The sequence below is a fragment of the Martes martes genome (genome assembly GCF_963455335.1).
Source record: "Martes martes genome assembly, chromosome: 7".
Lineage (NCBI taxonomy): Eukaryota > Metazoa > Chordata > Mammalia > Carnivora > Mustelidae > Martes > Martes martes.
In genome coordinates, this window is record NC_137894.1 from 66790604 (window position 1) to 66809083 (window position 18480).

Genomic DNA, 18480 nt, shown 5'->3' on the forward strand with positions numbered 1-18480 from the left:
AACGGGCACAAATTCTCCCTGAGTCCTGATGGTTTTGAAGTATATGATTCTCCATCATGGACTAAGACCTATGAGTAACATTTCTCATGTGAAAAAAAGCAGAGAGTTTGAGAAATGGAATTACCCAGATATATGGCTATTTTAACTGAAAACAGTTCTGATTTTAATGGCATGCTTGCTTACTAACTGACTGAGTGAGCACATGGTCGGGGGGGGGGGTAGGTTCTTAAAAATTCATTTGTGAAAGCCAGGACCCACCCACCAAGGGTGGCACCTAGCAGCAACCTGGCTCTCCTTCCTCCAATCTTTTGTCTAATTACGATGACGTAGAATGAGCAGCAGAAGCCTTGCATGTGGGCCACAGAAAAACTGTAATCCAGCCCCCTTAAGCTAAGGACAGAAGAGCTGTGTTCTAGATTTGAAGCAAATGTACATTCTCCCTCCATTAAATTGAACGTTCTTCTCAGCAATACCCATGATTTGAATAAAGCTTAAGGAGAAAACAGAAACCCTTAACATCTGTGTGGGATGGGAATGTAAGTCAGTGGGTGGATTCTGAGCACTGCTAAAGTGATTGGGAGAAAAAAACATGTTTATTTGTTAAAATGGAAACAATCAGTAATGACAAGGGAGCTGAAATATTTAGACAAAGCTGTAATGGAACCCAGAGGACATTTTTTGAGTTCTCATGTAAAAAAGTTCTTCCCTATGAAATAGCATACATATTTTTGTAAAGTAATTAATTTACAGGGTACTCAAATATATATACATATATATAACATACATATATATGAGACATATATGTATACATACATGCACACACATATTATAAATATACACATGTGTCTGTATACATATTACATATGTACAAAAATATATTCACATATATCACCAAAAACATCATTCCAGGTTTGTTCTTCACTGCTACTTGTGGTGTGGCTTGCTTTATCCCATTAGGCAAGATGCATATCTCTATTTACATTAGTTGCCTGGGACAGTATAAACACTTGTCTTTAACATGACTATCACTAGGGTAACCTGATGGTATTCTAAGTTGGGAGTGACACTAATTTTAAACTAAAAGCAGGCTAAAAGAGCCTTAGTTACATGGGATTAAAAATACATTTTGGCTCAGGTTTTTAAAAACTTGTTTTTAAGTATACCAAACTAGCTGCCAATTCCTGTTTGTGTAAGTCATTTCCAATCAAACATGATACTTTTGGTTGAATAACAGTATTTACAGAGGACCTCTTTTTCTTCCCTCACTGATGCACCCCCTCTCTCCATACCTCACTGCAGGGGTGCTTACCCAAGAGGAACACTTGTTTAACTACAAGGTACCCTGGTGAGTTGTTCAAGCTCATGAACCAGTGGAAGAACTAGCAATAAAATCCAGAGTTCAGCGACTTCACACAAGAAATTATCACAGCCCGCGCTGCTATGATATCAAAGGGGCTATGAAACTCCAGTCTTCTCCCGACAGTGCTGGCTGGCTCTGATGAAACTGAAAAGTCATTTTAGGCTACAATTTAAACGTAGGGGTTGAAAGAAGAGAGGATTTCTTGGACCTCTAATCTAAGTTTCTGTTCATGCAATTTACCAAAAGATTGCTGTTTTAATGCAAAACCAGTGTCTTCTTCTCTAATATGGAGTACACAGCTCTCAACACCACAGTGCAAACTCAATTATGAAAAACAAGCCTTTTCATATTCAGAGTTTAAACTGATTTCCAGAACATATCAGTAACTCGTAGCATAGAATTTTGCCAAACTAGAAGTTGCATCTTCAACCAAAGTGGCTTCTAGATACTGTGTCTGTAAGTCTCATTTTACAATGACAATAATAGTTACCATTTATTGACCAGCTACTGTATACCAAGCACTGTGCCAAGGGCATTATATATATTATGTCTTATTTACCTAAAATGATATTGATATTGTAGGAAAACTTAAGCTTTCTCCATGGTGAAAGACCTAAAATAATTGGCCTCTCCACATGCTTCTGTTAACTGGAATTTGGAGCACGAAATTCTAGAGATCCTTTTCTTATAGGGAATGAAGACTGTCCCATTAGATTAACTTCTCCCTCTGTAAGCCTCTTGGTTCTCTGGGCTGAATTTCAGTGAGTGCAACTGAACCAAACAATGGTATTAGCCTCTATTGGGTAAAATGCAATATGGAACTACCTTACCTTCCCCTACATTAGTGCCAGACCACCATCCCTTACCTCAAGTCCTATATTTATCTTGAAAGCTTACAATAAAGCATGAACCGTAGACATACTGAGCTAAGCATCATTTGTACCCCAGAGACCAGTAGTTGAGATTTTAAACACTGTTTCACTTATTAGAATGGATCCCTAGCCATGCTTCATATGAAGAGTAATATAGTGAGCATGAAGGCATTCTAGCTTCATGCTTCTTTTTATAATTTGGCTAGAACTTGTCATTTTTGAACCAATAGTAATATTATTGGCATTATCTTGTATATCTATAAATTTGAAACTTAGCATTATTGGACAGTTTGGAATGATAATAAGTATCCTTGCAAACTTTCTTGAAAATAATGTTGATATAATTAAGAAAAGGACCTTTACCACATTGCCAATCTGCAAATATTTTAATGTTTGTTTCAAGTCATAAAGGCTTGCCAAACTGGCTTTTGGAATTAAAGTCTGTTATTTGTAAAGAAATTATGCCATTACCTAATTCAAGCTCACCATGATCTCCATTATGTTTTAAATTGTTATATCCCATAATCTGTTATATTACTATAAGTAACTCTAGTAAAACTTTATTATATTATTCCACATACTTACGATCATGGCCTTAAATTTGAAAACACCAGCTAAATGCTTAATAACAGTATCTTCCATACAGAATGATTTTATTTGATGTTTAATAAAATAAGCTCCTACAAATATTGTGAAAAGATTTTCTTATGGACGACTGGTAGTAGGCAAACAAAATTACAAATGGTTTAATTATCACTTCATAAGATCTGCTAATCCCCAGGAATGATCTGGGCTAAAGCAACTGAATACATCAAAAGCATACTAATTTAAGAAACTGGAAGACTGATGGGAATTGATGAAAAATACAAACTGTAGGATGTTTCTTTAAAACCTTAGTTATAAAACCTTAAATGAGGGGCGCCTGGGTGGCTCAGTGGTTAAAGCCGCTGCCTTCGGCTCAGGTCATGATCCCAGCGTCCTGGGATCGAGCCCCGCATCGGGCTCTCTGCTCGGCAGGGAGCCTGCTTCCTCCCTTCTCTCTCTGCCTGCCTCTCTGCCTACTTGTGATCTGTCTGTCAAATAAATAAATAAAATCTTTAAAAAAAAAAAAAAAAAAAAAAAAAAAAAAAAAACCTTAAATGAAATGTTGACAAGGGAGGCTTGCTTTAATAAAGGGATGGGAATGTTTGGTAATTAGCACGCTAACTACTTTGATATAAAAATGTAATTTTTAACCTCATAAAAATGTGATATTCATGGTGTTAGTTATGGTGGTAATTCATCCAATATGCCTTTTTTCACAGGTAAAGAAAAATGCTTCAGCATAGATCCGAAGTATGACAAGCTTCAACAAAGGACAGGCTAAGTTAATGAAAGTTGTTTTTCAAGAGGCTTTATAAAGTAATTAAAATGTTAGAGGAGTTTTAAAACTTGTCTTACTCTGGTAGTAGTCTCTTAATTATCAAGCGCTTTTTGTTCAAACTGAAAACACATACCTGTACAGCCAGTTTTTCCTTTTTTGCCTGAATAGCCCATATCACAGTGGCAGATAAATGAGCCTTTAGTGTTTTCACAGGTTCCACTTAGGCAGATATTTGGATTCAGGTCACATTCATTGACATCTGTAAAATACAGATATTATTAATACATATAACTATTTGTTTGATACCACTGAAAACTTTCTGCCTGAGATAAAACAACTATGACAAATAAATTAGAAAAGATGAACTGTTTTCACTCAAAAAAAAAAAAAGTATCATATTTATAGAGCTCAATTCACACTTGCCTTCTCTCCTGCAGGCTAACCAGGCCAACTGGCTCTTTACCTGGGCCATGAGCAGGAGGTCGAGTAAGCAAATAAACTGAGGGACTCTAGGCTGCCTTTAGAGCCTGTTATGTGACAGTTTAGAAGACTTTTTAAAGCAGCATATTCTGTTGCAAGATAAAAATTTTAATTCAGTCTGTGACTGCCAACATTTTAGTTTCCAATTTTAAAGAAATGATAGATGAACTAGGAGTCTTAGTGAAGATAGTTACAAACTTCACTTCTTTCCCAAATTAAAAATTATCTACTTTTTATGACATTCACTTCATAAATATTCGGTAAACGTTTTCTGAAGATACAAATGTGACAGAATTTAAATATTTTCAATTCTAGATTCTCACTTCTGGCCAAGATGGAGTAATAGAGATGGAATTTATTTTCCCATGTGAAACACCAACAAAAGGACCACAGAGGCAACAGAAAACAGTGATGCCTGATGGAAAGAAAACAAGCTAGGTGAGTTCTATGAATGTCCCAGATTATGGTGTAGGGACAGTTTCAAGGCCATGACCTCGGGGAGGGGATAACAGATGGAGCACGGTAGTGTCCCAGAGTTGAGGGGATAAAGCTGGACGTCATGGAAGGGCAAGGTAGCCAGAGTTCACAGAGCAGAATAAAGGACAGAGGAAAGCTGCATAGAGAGCTCTGGCATCTGCAAAGGGTCCCCATAATGTATTCAGATAAGTAGTGATCAATGCATTCATGTAAGGAAACTACTCAAAGCTAGGGGAGGGACCACTTGAAAGAATTAGAGGGAACAATCATCAGAATGCACAGAAGGCCCAGAATTGTGCCTGTTCCTACTGGTCAGACTGGAAAATCTCACAATTCAGAAGGGTCTTGGCTCAGTCATGGGGCAAAATAAGTCTTTTTGCCATGGGGCAAAGTAACCACTGCTTAAAAGCATAAAAACAGAACTTTGAAAGGACCCATTTGTTTCCAAATAACTTATCTGGGTTCCAGAATAAAGCCTAAGAATACTTCTAGGGATACGAAAATATCTAGCAACTAGTAAGTCAAAATTTATCATGTCTGGCATCCAATCAAAAATTACCAGGCACTCCGTGAGGCAGGAAAATATGACCCATAATGAGGAAGAAAGTCAGTTTACTGAAATGACGCAGAACCGACAGATGATGGAATTAGTAGACAAGGACGTTAAAGCAGTTATTAATACTCTATTTCATAGGCTCAAAAAGCTAGAGGAATGATTGAACCCATCAAGTAGAGACAGGGAAGATGTAAACAATGACCCAAATCAAATTTTTAGAGATGAAATGACAACATCTGAGATTACAAAGATACTGAATGGGATTAGATACTGCAGAAGAAAAGTACAATAAATTTGAAGACATAGCAATAGAGTATGTCAATATAATCAATTCTAGAGTCCACTGCATTCTTGTCAGAAATAAATTTTGCTTGCCTTTAGTAAAATATTTAAAAAGCCCAAATTCTAGTCACATCAGAAGAAGGGTTAAGTGGACAGAAATAAAACAAATGTGGGGATGACCAATGGTCAGCTCAGTCCACACAACATATCTGACAAGAATATCGTATCACAGCCACGAGAAAGTTGCCCTTTGGAAGGCTAGCTTTGGAATATTAGTAATATGCCCCTAAATATCCTTACTTTTCCAATAGGAGCCATTTATCAACTTTCCAAACTAATATTTATGTAATTTAACAGTGCTTAGGGATAACCAGACAAAATGGGAAACTCTGTGTTCTTCGCTTACCTACGCAAGTCTTCATGTCTTCAGACGCCATGAACCCGTCATAACACAAGCACCTGTATTCCCCTGGTATGTTTGTACACTGACCGCCATCGCAGATATTGGGGTTATCTTCACACTCATCAATGTCTGCAAGGAAGAAAGCCAACAATAGCATGTTGTTAATACTAGTCGTTCAATCATTTAACAGTGATTGTGAATTTTACTTTATTTTTCTCATTGTCAAACATAAATGCCTAAGGTCGATCATCTTCTGGTTTACCAATATTGTAAAGGTGAAACTTGCTTAAAATAAGCATATCTGTTTAGATGCACTTTTGATAAAAATATTTATGTTATTTTCAACATTTGACTTTTATAGTCAAATATATATCTAAGGTTTTTTGGAGGGATTTTTCTAGCTCTGATAAAGTAATTTTGATCCCTAAACCCAAGTTCTCTTTTTAACTGAAACCAAAATGAAAACCTGTATCGCAACCTCCTTTCTCATCTCTAGTTGGAGACATGGATCTTCTAGCCCAGGATGATACAACAGGAAGTGTGACTTAGAGCAGCAGTTCTCAAGTTCAGCGCATATCTGAATCACTTGGAGAACTTGTGGAAATAGATTATGGGGATCTACCCCCAGAAGTTTCTGATTCAGTAGGTCCAGGTGGGACCCAAGATTTTGCATTTCTAACACTCTTGGGTGATGTGGATGCTGCTGGTCAAGGAACACACCCTGAGTAGCCTTGAAGTGAGCCAAAAGAGCAGATTCTTCAAAACTGTATCTTATACTCCATGAGCCGGGAAGCGTGTAAAGGGCTGTGTGCATTCTCCCACACAGGCAATCTGAACCCCACCTTATAGATGCAAAATATGATGCACAGGATCTTTACCAAGGATCCACAGCTAAAATGTGTGGCAAAACAAAATTTTGAACTCAGGACTGTCTGCCTATGAAGTCTGGGCCCTGAACCACTCTAAGAGTGGACCTGTTCCTGAGAATTTCATGGGGGGCTAAAACCTACTCACCAGTGCATGACCTCTGGTCGGGCATTAGTGCAAATCCTGGCTGACAGCTGCATTCATAGCTGCCTTCAGAGTTTGTGCAGAAGGTCTCACAACCACCGTTCATTATGCTGCATTCGTCGATGTCTAAGAAAAAGAAAAAAAAAAAAGAAAGAAAATCACATTTCTTTGTGTCTGTGATTATGGCACAGGTTCACAATGTCCAAAGTAAAACAAAACCCAACTGAAACATTCTAGGGCAAATGGAAGTCATTGCATCATTCAATTCCTTCAACAAATACAAAGTACAAACCTACTATGTGCTGGAGATAACAATCTAATTGTGAAGGAGACAGACCCTATCCCTACCTTCATAATGCTTATGTTGCAACCTGGGAGTTAGACGAACAGTCAGTCACACGATACACGGGGTGCCATGTGCCAGGCAGGAGAAATGTTAGGGCTAAAGGAATCATCCCAGTTATGATAATGGGCACGTGGACGAAATTCTCTGGGTCACATATTCAGTTATAAACTTGACGTTCAGTTTGATTGGCTGAGGTTCCAGGCCTTTTCAAGAACCTGAGCTGGAATTCTGAGTTGTCCTGGGCCATGTTTCAGAAAAATTTGGGCTGATTTATGGCTTTGGGTGGAAACCATGTAAGACTTGGCAGTTCCACATGATGTACACCCCAAACCAGGCAAAAACTGGCAGTTTTTACAAAGTTTCACTTTGACTTTGGGCACAATAAACCCAGAGGGCTTTCTGTGCCATTCTTCCCAGCATGACTAAACCTACAGAGGGCCAGCCACAAAGGAAAATGCTTGTCCCACAAAACCCCATCTTTAAGGAGTGCCAGACCTGGCCTCCATTTCAGTGTAAGGTAGGAACAGAACATGGTCTTCTTGCCAATAATTATTCTTTGAAATCTCCTAAGCTCATCTAAGCCACCTAAGGGCAGACACCACTTTTTGTCTTTCTCACTGAACCCACGCTTCGTTCACTACAGGTGGTTAGCACTCACTTGCTGATTCACCTGTGTAGGCAGGTGCATAAACAAAGCCCGTGCTACCATTCACTCTTCCAAGCAGCAGGGCTCCAATCAGACTTGTTAGAGCCGAAACATTTCAGATCCTTCATTTACAGGGTTCTTTAAACAGACAAGAGAGGTGATATCCAAAGACCGTGAGCCACTATGAAAAGAATTTTACTTATAGGAAAACAAGGAAGATGAAGGAAAAACAACTGGTGATGAAAACAGAACTCAGAGAACGTTGTTGGAGTGTTTGGAGAAAGAAACTAAGTAAAATAACATATAAAAGAGAAGAGAGCACTTACCCACACAGAACAGCCTGTCGGGGGTTGAATGATAGCCAGGGTTGCAGGCACACTGATACTTTCCTATGAGGTTCACACAACGGCCATTGGGGCAGAGGTTCGCGCTCAGTTCACACTCGTTGATGTCTGTTTAGAAAATAAAAAATAGCCAACACCCAGTCAGAAGCTTCCGACTGTGGGAGAGAGGTGGGTTGAATGAATGACCACCAATAAGTGGTCTGAAAGTCTTCCTCCTTACCTATACATGCTGAGATGTTGGGGGACAGCTGATGACCAGGAGGACATTCGCAGCGGTAACTTCCCTCGGTGTTTAGGCAAACGCCTCCCCGGCACAAGAGAGGATCTCTCTGACACTCATCGATATCTGCAAAATGGTGACACTCATGTGGAAAATGGTGGTGGTGTCTTGCCCGGAGCCCCGACCAGTGCACTCCTCAGAGCCCCTAGTTGCTGGGAGTCCTGGCTGCTCAGGGCTCACAGCTCCCTTCTTGGAGAATGGCTGTTCACCTCACTCAGAAATGCTGTCGAGGTAAGAATTACATCCCCCTCAAATAATGGGGCCTGCCCGTGGCTGACAAGGGAGTGTACGATCTGGCCTGGCTGAAAGGCAGGACAGCTCTCTAACACCATGTCTATTCCAGAATCCCCTGTGGGATCAGGTTAAGGCTAAGAAGCCTCTTCTCCTGCCCTAAGTTACTTCCCTCACTTCTTTACAGCTTCTTCCTTAAAAAAATATCTCCATCTCAGCCTTCTTTCTAGGGAACCTGATTTAATTGCAGCCAGCTTAATTGCTCTCTTTTTCTAGAAATGTTGGACAGAAACCCTATAATAATGTGACCTCAAATATAGCTAATGTTTGAATTGTTTCTCTTCCCTGGGGTGTCTCTTCCAGTGTTAAACTCACTTCTCTGGGCCCAAAACCGGTGTGATAGGCCACCACCAATCCACAGCAAGAAAGCCCTCCTGCTCTCCTCATATCAGGCTCCCTCTGCCACAGACTGATTCTGGACACACTGGTCAGGAGACCCATGCACTGGGGGGAGCAGGAGGAGCCTGGGAGGGAGGCTCTGAGTCATCAAAGCCCTGGGGAATCCCTTTTTACCTGTGTGGGTCAGACAGTCACAGGCTTACCCATGCAGTTCTTCATCATCATGAATCCGCTTTCGTAGCCTTCATCACACTTGCACTCGAAGTCCCCTGGGGTGTTCACACACTGGCCGCGGCCGCAGAGGTCAGGAGAGATTCGGCATTCGTCGATGTCTGAATGTAAGTGGCAGTGCGTCAGTCTCAGGACAGCTTTCATTCTTGGGGCAGTGTGGGAAAGGTAAGAGTTCTACAGGGTCACTGACCTGTGCAGTTCCTTTCTTCAGAGTCAAGAGCAAAGCCACTGTCACACCTGCACTTAAAGCTGCCAATGGTATTTCTGCACTTGCCGTGGGTGCAAAGGCTGGGGATCATCTTGCACTCGTTGATATCTTTAGGAAAAAGAAAATGGGCAGAAAGCACAAAAAGAAAATGAGCATCCTGTAAGGAGTTCTCAGTGCCTCTATTTTTAAACTCAGGAGGCTGGAGGGTCTTGATTTAAGGTCTTGGAAATATGCATTTTAAAGAATGTGTAACGATCCATGAGAACTAGGACTTTCTAAACATTGCTAATTTTTTAAGCTTCTGTATTTTAGAAAGCATTATTAGGGAAGGAAAAGGTGTGCTTATTTGGACGTATAGGCAGCCCATTGTCTGATACGTACCAAACATTTCGGTATTTGCTGAATGAGTGAACAGATCCTCTAAACCACTAGCATCCATACTGAAAGCACATAGATGATTGGAATAGATTGCCCCACAGCAACCAGCTGAGAGTACAGTGGGGTGAGATGTTCAGCTATGCTTTTTGGTGCTTTCTTGGATACACCTAAAATCTAAGAACTTCAAAAAGGATGTTATTTAAAATTTAAATGCCTTGTAAATAAATGGATACTATTTAAAATATTTTCTCAAATATAAAAATATTTTCTCGATTGATATTAAGGTTTCATTAACATAATTACAAGAGTTTCTTGTACACTAGGAGACTGCATAATGTCATGGGTGATCTCCTTCCAGGGCCTTTCTAAAGCAGCACCTAACGCTCAAGAAATACAAGTTCATGTCTACAAAAGGTTGTGAAAGACAGAACCAGCAGATTAAATCACAAGAACAAGTGTTTCTGTGGCAATGGATTGCCACAGCTTTTGGAAGCAAATCGTTCAAATTCCTTTGAATTTACTGAAGTGACATTTAAGAGGGTCATCTAGAAACTGTCTCTCTAGACAGAATTTTAATCCCCAGGGCATCTTGGACCAAACACTCAATACAAAACAAAACAAAACAAAACAAAAAACAAAACAAAAAACCAAAAACACTTCTATATATGGATAATTAAGCAGTATTTATATACTCATTTCCCATTTTTATAAGTTCATTTGGTTATGGAGTATAATAACGAGGCCCAGACACAATGCGCAACCAAGACAAAAATCTACACCAGGAACATAAGCTGGGCTTCTCTGAAAAATTGGAATTCTCAGAAACCAGCCATGATTTCCCATATGCTAAAGTCAACCAGTTCTGTATCCTTGTGTATAAAAAGTTAAAACAGTTTTGGAATTAGATTAAATCTGTAACTTCTCACTTTTTATATGAATTTTAGATGATGGCCTAGCAAACTGAAAGAAGGTTTGAAGTTATCAGGAGTCACTGGAATGTGCTTGCCATCAGAATGACTTTCAGTGTTTTTGGACACAGAGGATCTGCCACTGCATTTGTCCTGCCATGCACCTCTACTACGGTATCCTCAGGTAAACTGCAGTGACCTGGATTAAACCAGCAGAAAAGAGGTCAAGTCTTATGGCTTTAGCAGACAGAATAAAAACTCCCCAAGAAGATTTCCTTTTTGTTGATATTTGGCTGATGGTAGTGTCAAAATCTACTTTAACACTGAACAAGTGGCTAATGGGAGAAGGAACTGGCCTCGGGAAGTCCCGAACGGTGGGAAAAGCCAACCCGTTCCAGAGTGAACACCTGCTGTCACTCAGAGAGTGAATAATGTGTGTGGACACGACCGAGGGAAGGCCCGGCTGGTGAGACTCATTGCAGTTCTGCCGTCAGCTGTTCGTTCTCTTGGTCTAAAAAGAAGAGCAGTCAGCCACCGAAACCACGGTACCTTTGAAGAATGGTTTTCCATTTGTAATTTCTTTTGTGGCGAAACCGGGCCCTCTGGGACAGAGCTCATCGTACTCAGGTGTGTTTCTCACAGGACACTCCTCGCATTCCTCAGTACCCCAGGCCGCCCCAACGGAGCAGCAACAGGCGTCCATGCGGTGGCGGCCGGCAACGGGCAGAGTGCATTCCTCATCCTCGTACCTCAGGAAGCAGGTTTCCAGGCGGATATCTGCCAGATGGAACACAGGGAGGCTGAGGAGAGCTACCCTATTTCCACTGCCCCAAACTGCCGACCAGTTGGGTCAGGCAAGGTACAAAGTACATAATTTGCTGTGCACTTATTGGCTGGAATAATTTTCCTCAAAAGGAGTCCAGGCTTTCTGATGAGTATTCCCACCTAATAAAAGACTTTCTTTTCTTTGGCAGCTCCTATTTATTTGCCCCTCTTATTTCTGGAAACTTTCCTTTCAACTTTAGGCATTTTCTGATAATTCTACATAAAGAACAGTATTTGGAGAAAACCCACAGAGCTCTTTGGGGAGATGTTTTCTCCCTGTACGGACATGTTTACCACCAATACATGCGCTCCACCATGCCGTGACCTCCTCTCGCACTAAAAGGAAACTGCACTCTTTCTCACTGGAGAACACCTAAGCTAGCTCCAGCACTTCTTCCTCACAGCCATTTCGTTTTTGGAGAGGTGCAATGTTAAATTCCAAAATGAAGAATGTCCTTCTTGAGACTGAAGAGGAAAAACAAGTGAAGAAAAGCCATTTGCTTCTCTTCTCAAGTATTTCTTTCACTTCTACATGTGCTTATGTATACATTCTTCTGGGTACATGTGGGATATATCGAGTCCCAACCCCAAATTTGTGGAATCGTGAGGAAGAGTAGAAGAAGTGATACACCAGGTGTTAAGAGACCTGGAACTTAGTCCTGTTCTGCAATTAAGAAGCTGCTTATTTTAGACAAAATACTAACGCTTACCCTGAATTTCTAAATCCATAAAATGATGTTGTACCCATCTCCAAGGGGGTACCATGAAGCTCGGACAAGATTCTGTGTCTTGGGTACCTGGGTGGCTCCGTCGGTTAAGTGTCTACCTTTGGCTCAGGTCATGATCCCAGGGTCCTGGGATCGAATCCCGCATCGGGCTCCCTGCTCAGCGGGGAGTCTGCTTCTTACCCTGACCCTCACCCCTCTCATGCTCTCTCTCTCTTTCTCTTTCTGTAATAAATAAATAAAATCTTAAAAAAAAAATTCAGTGTCGGGAAACCGTAAAGCGTAATTGAAACCCAAGGCATTATCTTCCCTTTCTCTCTCCTTTCCCAATGTGGTCATTAAACATTCACCTACAGACCTGAACTTCCTCTAATGTTAGAAAGCCTCTAAAGCCTTCTGGGCAACTTTACATTCAGGTTGCCTCTAATGAGATGCATGGATACTTTTCAAATGATTTCTAAATTAAACACTGAAGCATCTTTCAACTGAGGAACCTAGAAGAAGGTTCTCATTAAATGCTGATTCCTCCTAAACCAAGAAAGCGGACTCAAAATGAGATGAACTGACATCCATCGTTACGAAAAGACTCTGCCCTCTGGATTCCAGCTTCTCTACTCCATATCGCTTACATTATACACCTTTAAGTTCTGTATTTCAGGTTTTGTTAGTTCTAATTCATAAATGATCCAAATCTCTTAACCTCCTACTACTGTTTTAACCACCTGCAGTGGTCCTTCACTAAGGATAATCTTCAAAGGAATATGGTTCCAAATATACAATGTACCTGAGCATCATTTTTAGAGCCGTGGACTCAGAAACAAGTGATCCAAGAGACATAGTCCTAGCAGTCAGGAACCACAGAAGTAGGGTCAGAATATGTCTGCCAGATGGGATCTCCAACCTGCTGCTGGTAAGAGCCCACAGGGCAGCTTTCTGAGAACTCAGGGTCCAGTGTCTTCCATATCAAGGCCCCTTGGGCTCTCGCAGACGGCATGGAGAGAATCCCACCATGATTAGAAGTGACAGTGGCCCTGGGCTCCTTTAGGCTCACCATTCAGGAATGTGACTCTCTTCACTCACACCCACTAGGGCTTTGGGCAAGGACCTGTCCATCTGGCCACTGCCTAGCAAGCATGGGCTACAGTTTCTAATCAAGCAAAATTGTTCTCCCCACCATTCACCTTGTATCCTATAGTTGGTGGCATATGGGGGCCGATTTAAGAGTTCTGGAATAATGACTGTGATGGTAATGACTTAAGGGATAGTTACACATCAATAAAGAACTGAAGTTTCTCTTCACTAACACATTCTCTACTCTTTTTTATAAAGAATAAAGGAAGAGCTTGAGTGAGGAAGGCTATTTGTCAAGGAAACTACTATGTATCCTAATGGAAATGCTGAATTTGAGATATGTATAACTGTACTTGGAACAAAATATTCAGCTTTATCTTACTGAGTTTTTAATAATCCTTAAGAAACAACAATTAAAAAAGCAGTGAGCTCAGGATTTACCTAGGCAGATCCTCCCTGTGGCATCCAAAGTCATCCCACTGGGACACTGACATTTAAATGATCCCTTAGAGTTAACGCATAAGCCATTTTTGCATACTCCTGGGAATACTTCACACTCATTTATATCTATGAAGAAAAAAAATGAAGTTAAAATATTTGTATAACATCATTCTACTTTATTTCATTCCTAGAGTCACAATTATTCTCACAACAGAAAAGGCCATTTTGAACCAAGTAATTTCGTAAAACTAATTTGCTTCCAAATAGTTCATGTAACATTTCTGGGAACTCTGAACAGCAAGCAGATTGAGTCCACCTTTTCCCAAAGGTATGAGTTTCTCCATTGGTCTTAAGGAGTAATTTTTGAATTATCGAGACTGGGAGTTGGTATGAGTTCTTGGGGACAGCTCTGGGTGCTACAGACGTCTCAGGTAGGGCTACCAGAAGCCACAGAGTTAGCTTTATGAGATCAGATGTCTGCAAATAACAGAAACCTGGCCTTTCAAACTAGCAAAGAAGAAACAGCTTGACGAAAAAAAATCCCACTGAGAAATAGCTGGGGCCAGTTGAAACAGTGTCTTCCGAAAAATGCTGAGATGTCCCCAGAAAGCATATGACTAGTTCCACCTCAGCAACAGTCTCAGACTGTTGTCAAAGCCTTGGTGGTCCCAGCTTGAGTAAGGGAGAGTCAAAAGATGCTCACGTTCATTCATTTATCATTCACCCACTCACTCTCAAATATACCTGTCCTTTCCAGTTTGTTTAATAAGAAATGGTATGTTCTCTGCACTTAATTTGGAAAAATATTCACCAAGTTAATTTAAAGAAAGGCACTTGCCAATGCCAAAAGAAGGGGAACATTAGCATACTGTGTCTCAATTTGGAAAAAATAACTTTCTAAGCCAGGGATGTTGGAAAAAAATATTTGAAATCTCTCTTTCTGAGAGATATAAGTGGGGAGGGGGAAATTTACCTTTTTGGGTTTTTCGTTTGGGCCATTTTTATGCCAAAATGTGCTGCTGAGGTCAGATAAGTCATTAACAGTGGGTCTGGACCAGAGAGCGGCCAAAGGATTCAGTCATCATTTGGAAAGAAAGACCTTGGGTGGGGGTTGTAGCATTCTTCTTTATTTTAGCAGGGAAGAAAAAAACTTCATTTCATTCCACATATGGGACTAATTGCTGTTTTTAAAATTTTTCAGCTGCTGTGTCATGTCAGGTTGTGTTAGTCACCCTGACCTACGTCTATCTGGGACTCCGTGAGAAAGAATCACAACAAACTGGAGAGAATCCACGTAGACTTTTAAAAATGAGACAATGGAGTACGTCCTTCTGAATCCTCCATGACCATGAAACAAACAAACAAAAGCCAGGGCAAACCAAGAAAAAAATGCAAATTTTATAGTCTCATCGAAAACTTCCATTTTTCTCTTCCTGATGATAATATTTTGAAAGTGCAGTTGCTTGAAACCATGGTCAGCCTAACCATTTTCAGTCACCCTGCCCTGTGGCCATAGTGATCCAACACTGGCAACAGCATATACATGCTTGTGAAATTAACATTTGTTATGTTCTGCAGTTCTCATTATTTCCCTCTTTGCTGCATATTTCTCATTGGGAAGTTACATGACAACTTTATCCAATCCAAGTTCACACAAGTACTCTTCAAGCACACCAAAATTTATGGCTTATAAATACACAGAAATACCTTCACACTGGGTTCCTTTAATTCTTGAATAGCCTTTGCCACATATAGGGTCTGTAAAAAAGCAAAAAAAAAAAAATCAAAAAACAGAAAAACAAATTTGAGATAACAATATCTAAACTTTATGAAATAGTATAAGAAACACAAAAGAGGACCTGGACAGGAATTAGATTCTGTGGCTATCAATAAGTCTAAGATGACAAGGTGTTTCTGCGATTGCATAGATGAAGAAGAAGAAGAAGAATGAAATGTTCCTTGAATTAAGCTCAATTGCTCTGAGAAGTCCTGAAAAACCCAAAGGTACCCTAAAGATTATGCTAAGGTGATGACTAAGAAGGAAATTGGCTAGATCTCTCTTTTGTTATCAGCTCTAGGATTGGAATCACATTACATGATTCCTAGAACATGAACATGGAAAAGAAAGCCTAGAATCTGAAGATCGCCTGCCCTGTAGCATTCAGATTACACATCCATATTCCCAAACATTGAATTAACAAAATCATCAGCAAGGTTCTCAAACCTCAGCTTTGCAACAGATTTAGAAGTTAAGTCATGAATACTGGCTCCTTTACATCAATCCATTTTTGGGGAAGATAATCTGTGCCTGTAAAAAGCTCAGGACTCCAAATCATGAGGATCCAAGGGAGACCATAGGAGTTGCTGATCTAGGAAAACCACACCAGGGTAACCACATTACAGTGTGGTGGTAGAAAACAATAACCCAGATGCCAAATCACATGAAATTACTGTCCTTGATACTTCCCTTAGTTTCCTATTCAGCAATATGTTTCAATGAAGTCGTCAGAATTAAATCTAGAATTCCTAGGTGAACCTAAATAAACAAAGTACTGGGTTTCCCCTTTCTAAGCAAAGTGACCAGTGAGAGGGGCCCAGAGCCACAGAGCCCATCTCTCTTACCGACTTGGCAGAGGGTGCACGGGCTCCCCCAGGCAGCACCGAGGGAGGAACAGCACTCGGACTTTAAGGTGGCTCCATTGATGTTGATCTCACACCGCCCATCAATGACAGTCTGCCAGCAAGTGCCCTTGATGGTTTCTGCAGGGAGGTAGGAGACGATGTTTAATACATATGTAATAGAATCTATATCAAAAGTTCAAACGTGCATTGGAATTACAGCAAGAATGACACATGAAACAACTGATAATGGTCATTTAAAATTTTGTCCATCCACACTTACACTATTTTGCAATAAACTCTTTTGCATTAAAAGTGGACATTAAACACAGAACTGGTTAGCAAGATAAATACCTATGCAGATGGTTTTTGTTGGATCCAGGGTACTTTCAGAAGAACATTCACAAATAAAAGAACCCGGGCTGTTCTTGCAGACACCATTAATGCAAGGACTTGATTCACATTCATCAATGTCTGAAACAAAAACAGGTGCACATTACTGCTACAACCTAGTCTTGGGCATGAAAGAATATTTAAACCCTGGCCTCAATTGCTACAACATACTCTTTATTAGAGAGTAAATCTGGCCCAGATAGATTTTTTTCTAGGCCAAATGGAATATAAAAATAATAATTGAGCATATCTCTATAGCACAGAATCTGGCAACTGGCTGAATCTTTTTATCCAGAAAGTCTGGAGCAAACATGAAGTGTGGTCTCTGAATTACTAACCATGTTCTGTTTTCTTCATTTTTTTACACGATGGCAAATAGAATGTCAACTGTAGGTAAGTACCATCAGTAGCTTCCAGAGTACATGGAAGGGTCATTTAGGACCACAGAATCTCAATTACAATGACATTCTTGTCTAAAAGAGAAGTGACTCTAACTTATTCTCATGGTTTTTCAGTGGCATATCAAAAGTAAAGTACATAATATAAGAAGAAAAACACAGTTTACCTTCACAGGTTTTTAGGTCAGGTTTGTAGATAAATCCCTTGGGGCAAGTACAGACAAAACTTCCTGGAGTGTTTCTACATTGTCCATTGTCACAAAGTAGACTGTTCAAGACACATTCATTAATATCTGGAAAACCAACAAACAGGAACTTTTAGAGGAGCTCCTTCCTTGCATGTAATTTCTCTGCCTTTTCAGGTTAATTTTTTAAGGTCATACGATATGATTAACTCAAGCAAACAGGCAAAACTCATCTACCATTGACTTTTGCCTAAATTACCTAACTTAAGGAAAATAGGGGTTTCATCTGATTATTTTTACTAGGTGTCTTCAAAGTCTAAAGTCACCAATTACTAAGCAATTCACTTTCTCTAACAGGAAGAAATCTGGATTTGCTGGGATTCATTAAACTATCTAACTGTTTATTGCTGCCAGAATTAAAAGAACTAATCCTATTGATTTAAGGAACTAAATAAATATTTATGAAGTATGGCCCATCTTTAACATGTGTTAGGTCCAGCCTGGGTGTTTCTTCTTTAGAATAACTGCAATAGCCTCTGGTTGTGTTTATAGAGTATGAAGCAATCTGTAGAGTTTATAATTCTCACGAGGAATTTCAGACTTGAGATTCAGAGAGCTCAGAAAAACTCCTTACTTTCAGGTGAATAATAGGTCTGTGGCAAAATCTAAGTTTTGGTATGTGTTACTTAGGTAATTCAGGAAATGTTATATACAGTTGGGTTAAACGACAGCACACAACCCACAGAAGAGGCTATATGTCCACGAGGAATTTCTTACACATTGCAAAATGCCGTTTAGATCGTTATTTGACAATCTGGCAGCCCTAAGATAAAGGGTACACAGATTCAGCACTGGAGAGCTGCTTAGGCTCACAGCAGTTAATATACTTAATTATAAATATCCTTATAAAGTACTAAAAATATGGAAAATTAAGTATACAATTATGTTACTATATGAGGAAATGACACGGTGAGAATTCTGTGAAAATGATACAGGGAATGCTGATGCTTCCCAAAAGAGTTGCTATTGCAGTCCTTGAACTTTGATG

The 18480-nt window shown here is 40.0% G+C and overlaps 1 protein-coding gene across 1 annotated transcript in view; it reads right to left on the reverse strand.

Annotated features, from left to right (window-relative positions):
- Nucleotides 1-18480, reverse strand: part of FBN1 (fibrillin 1) — a gene marked incomplete at its 5' end in the record, with an annotated part of 228567 nt that overhangs the window by 63722 nt on the left and 146365 nt on the right. Inside the window, 13 exons of the mRNA XM_080809914.1 lie at nucleotides 3729-3854; nucleotides 5797-5922; nucleotides 6808-6930; nucleotides 8123-8248; nucleotides 8361-8486; nucleotides 9254-9382; nucleotides 9472-9597; nucleotides 11325-11552; nucleotides 13838-13963; nucleotides 15545-15595; nucleotides 16460-16597; nucleotides 16811-16930; nucleotides 17415-17540. Of these exons, the coding sequence (XP_080666040.1) occupies nucleotides 3729-3854; nucleotides 5797-5922; nucleotides 6808-6930; nucleotides 8123-8248; nucleotides 8361-8486; nucleotides 9254-9382; nucleotides 9472-9597; nucleotides 11325-11552; nucleotides 13838-13963; nucleotides 15545-15595; nucleotides 16460-16597; nucleotides 16811-16930; nucleotides 17415-17540 (1671 nt within the window). The remainder of the gene's footprint in view (nucleotides 1-3728; nucleotides 3855-5796; nucleotides 5923-6807; nucleotides 6931-8122; nucleotides 8249-8360; nucleotides 8487-9253; nucleotides 9383-9471; nucleotides 9598-11324; nucleotides 11553-13837; nucleotides 13964-15544; nucleotides 15596-16459; nucleotides 16598-16810; nucleotides 16931-17414; nucleotides 17541-18480) is intronic.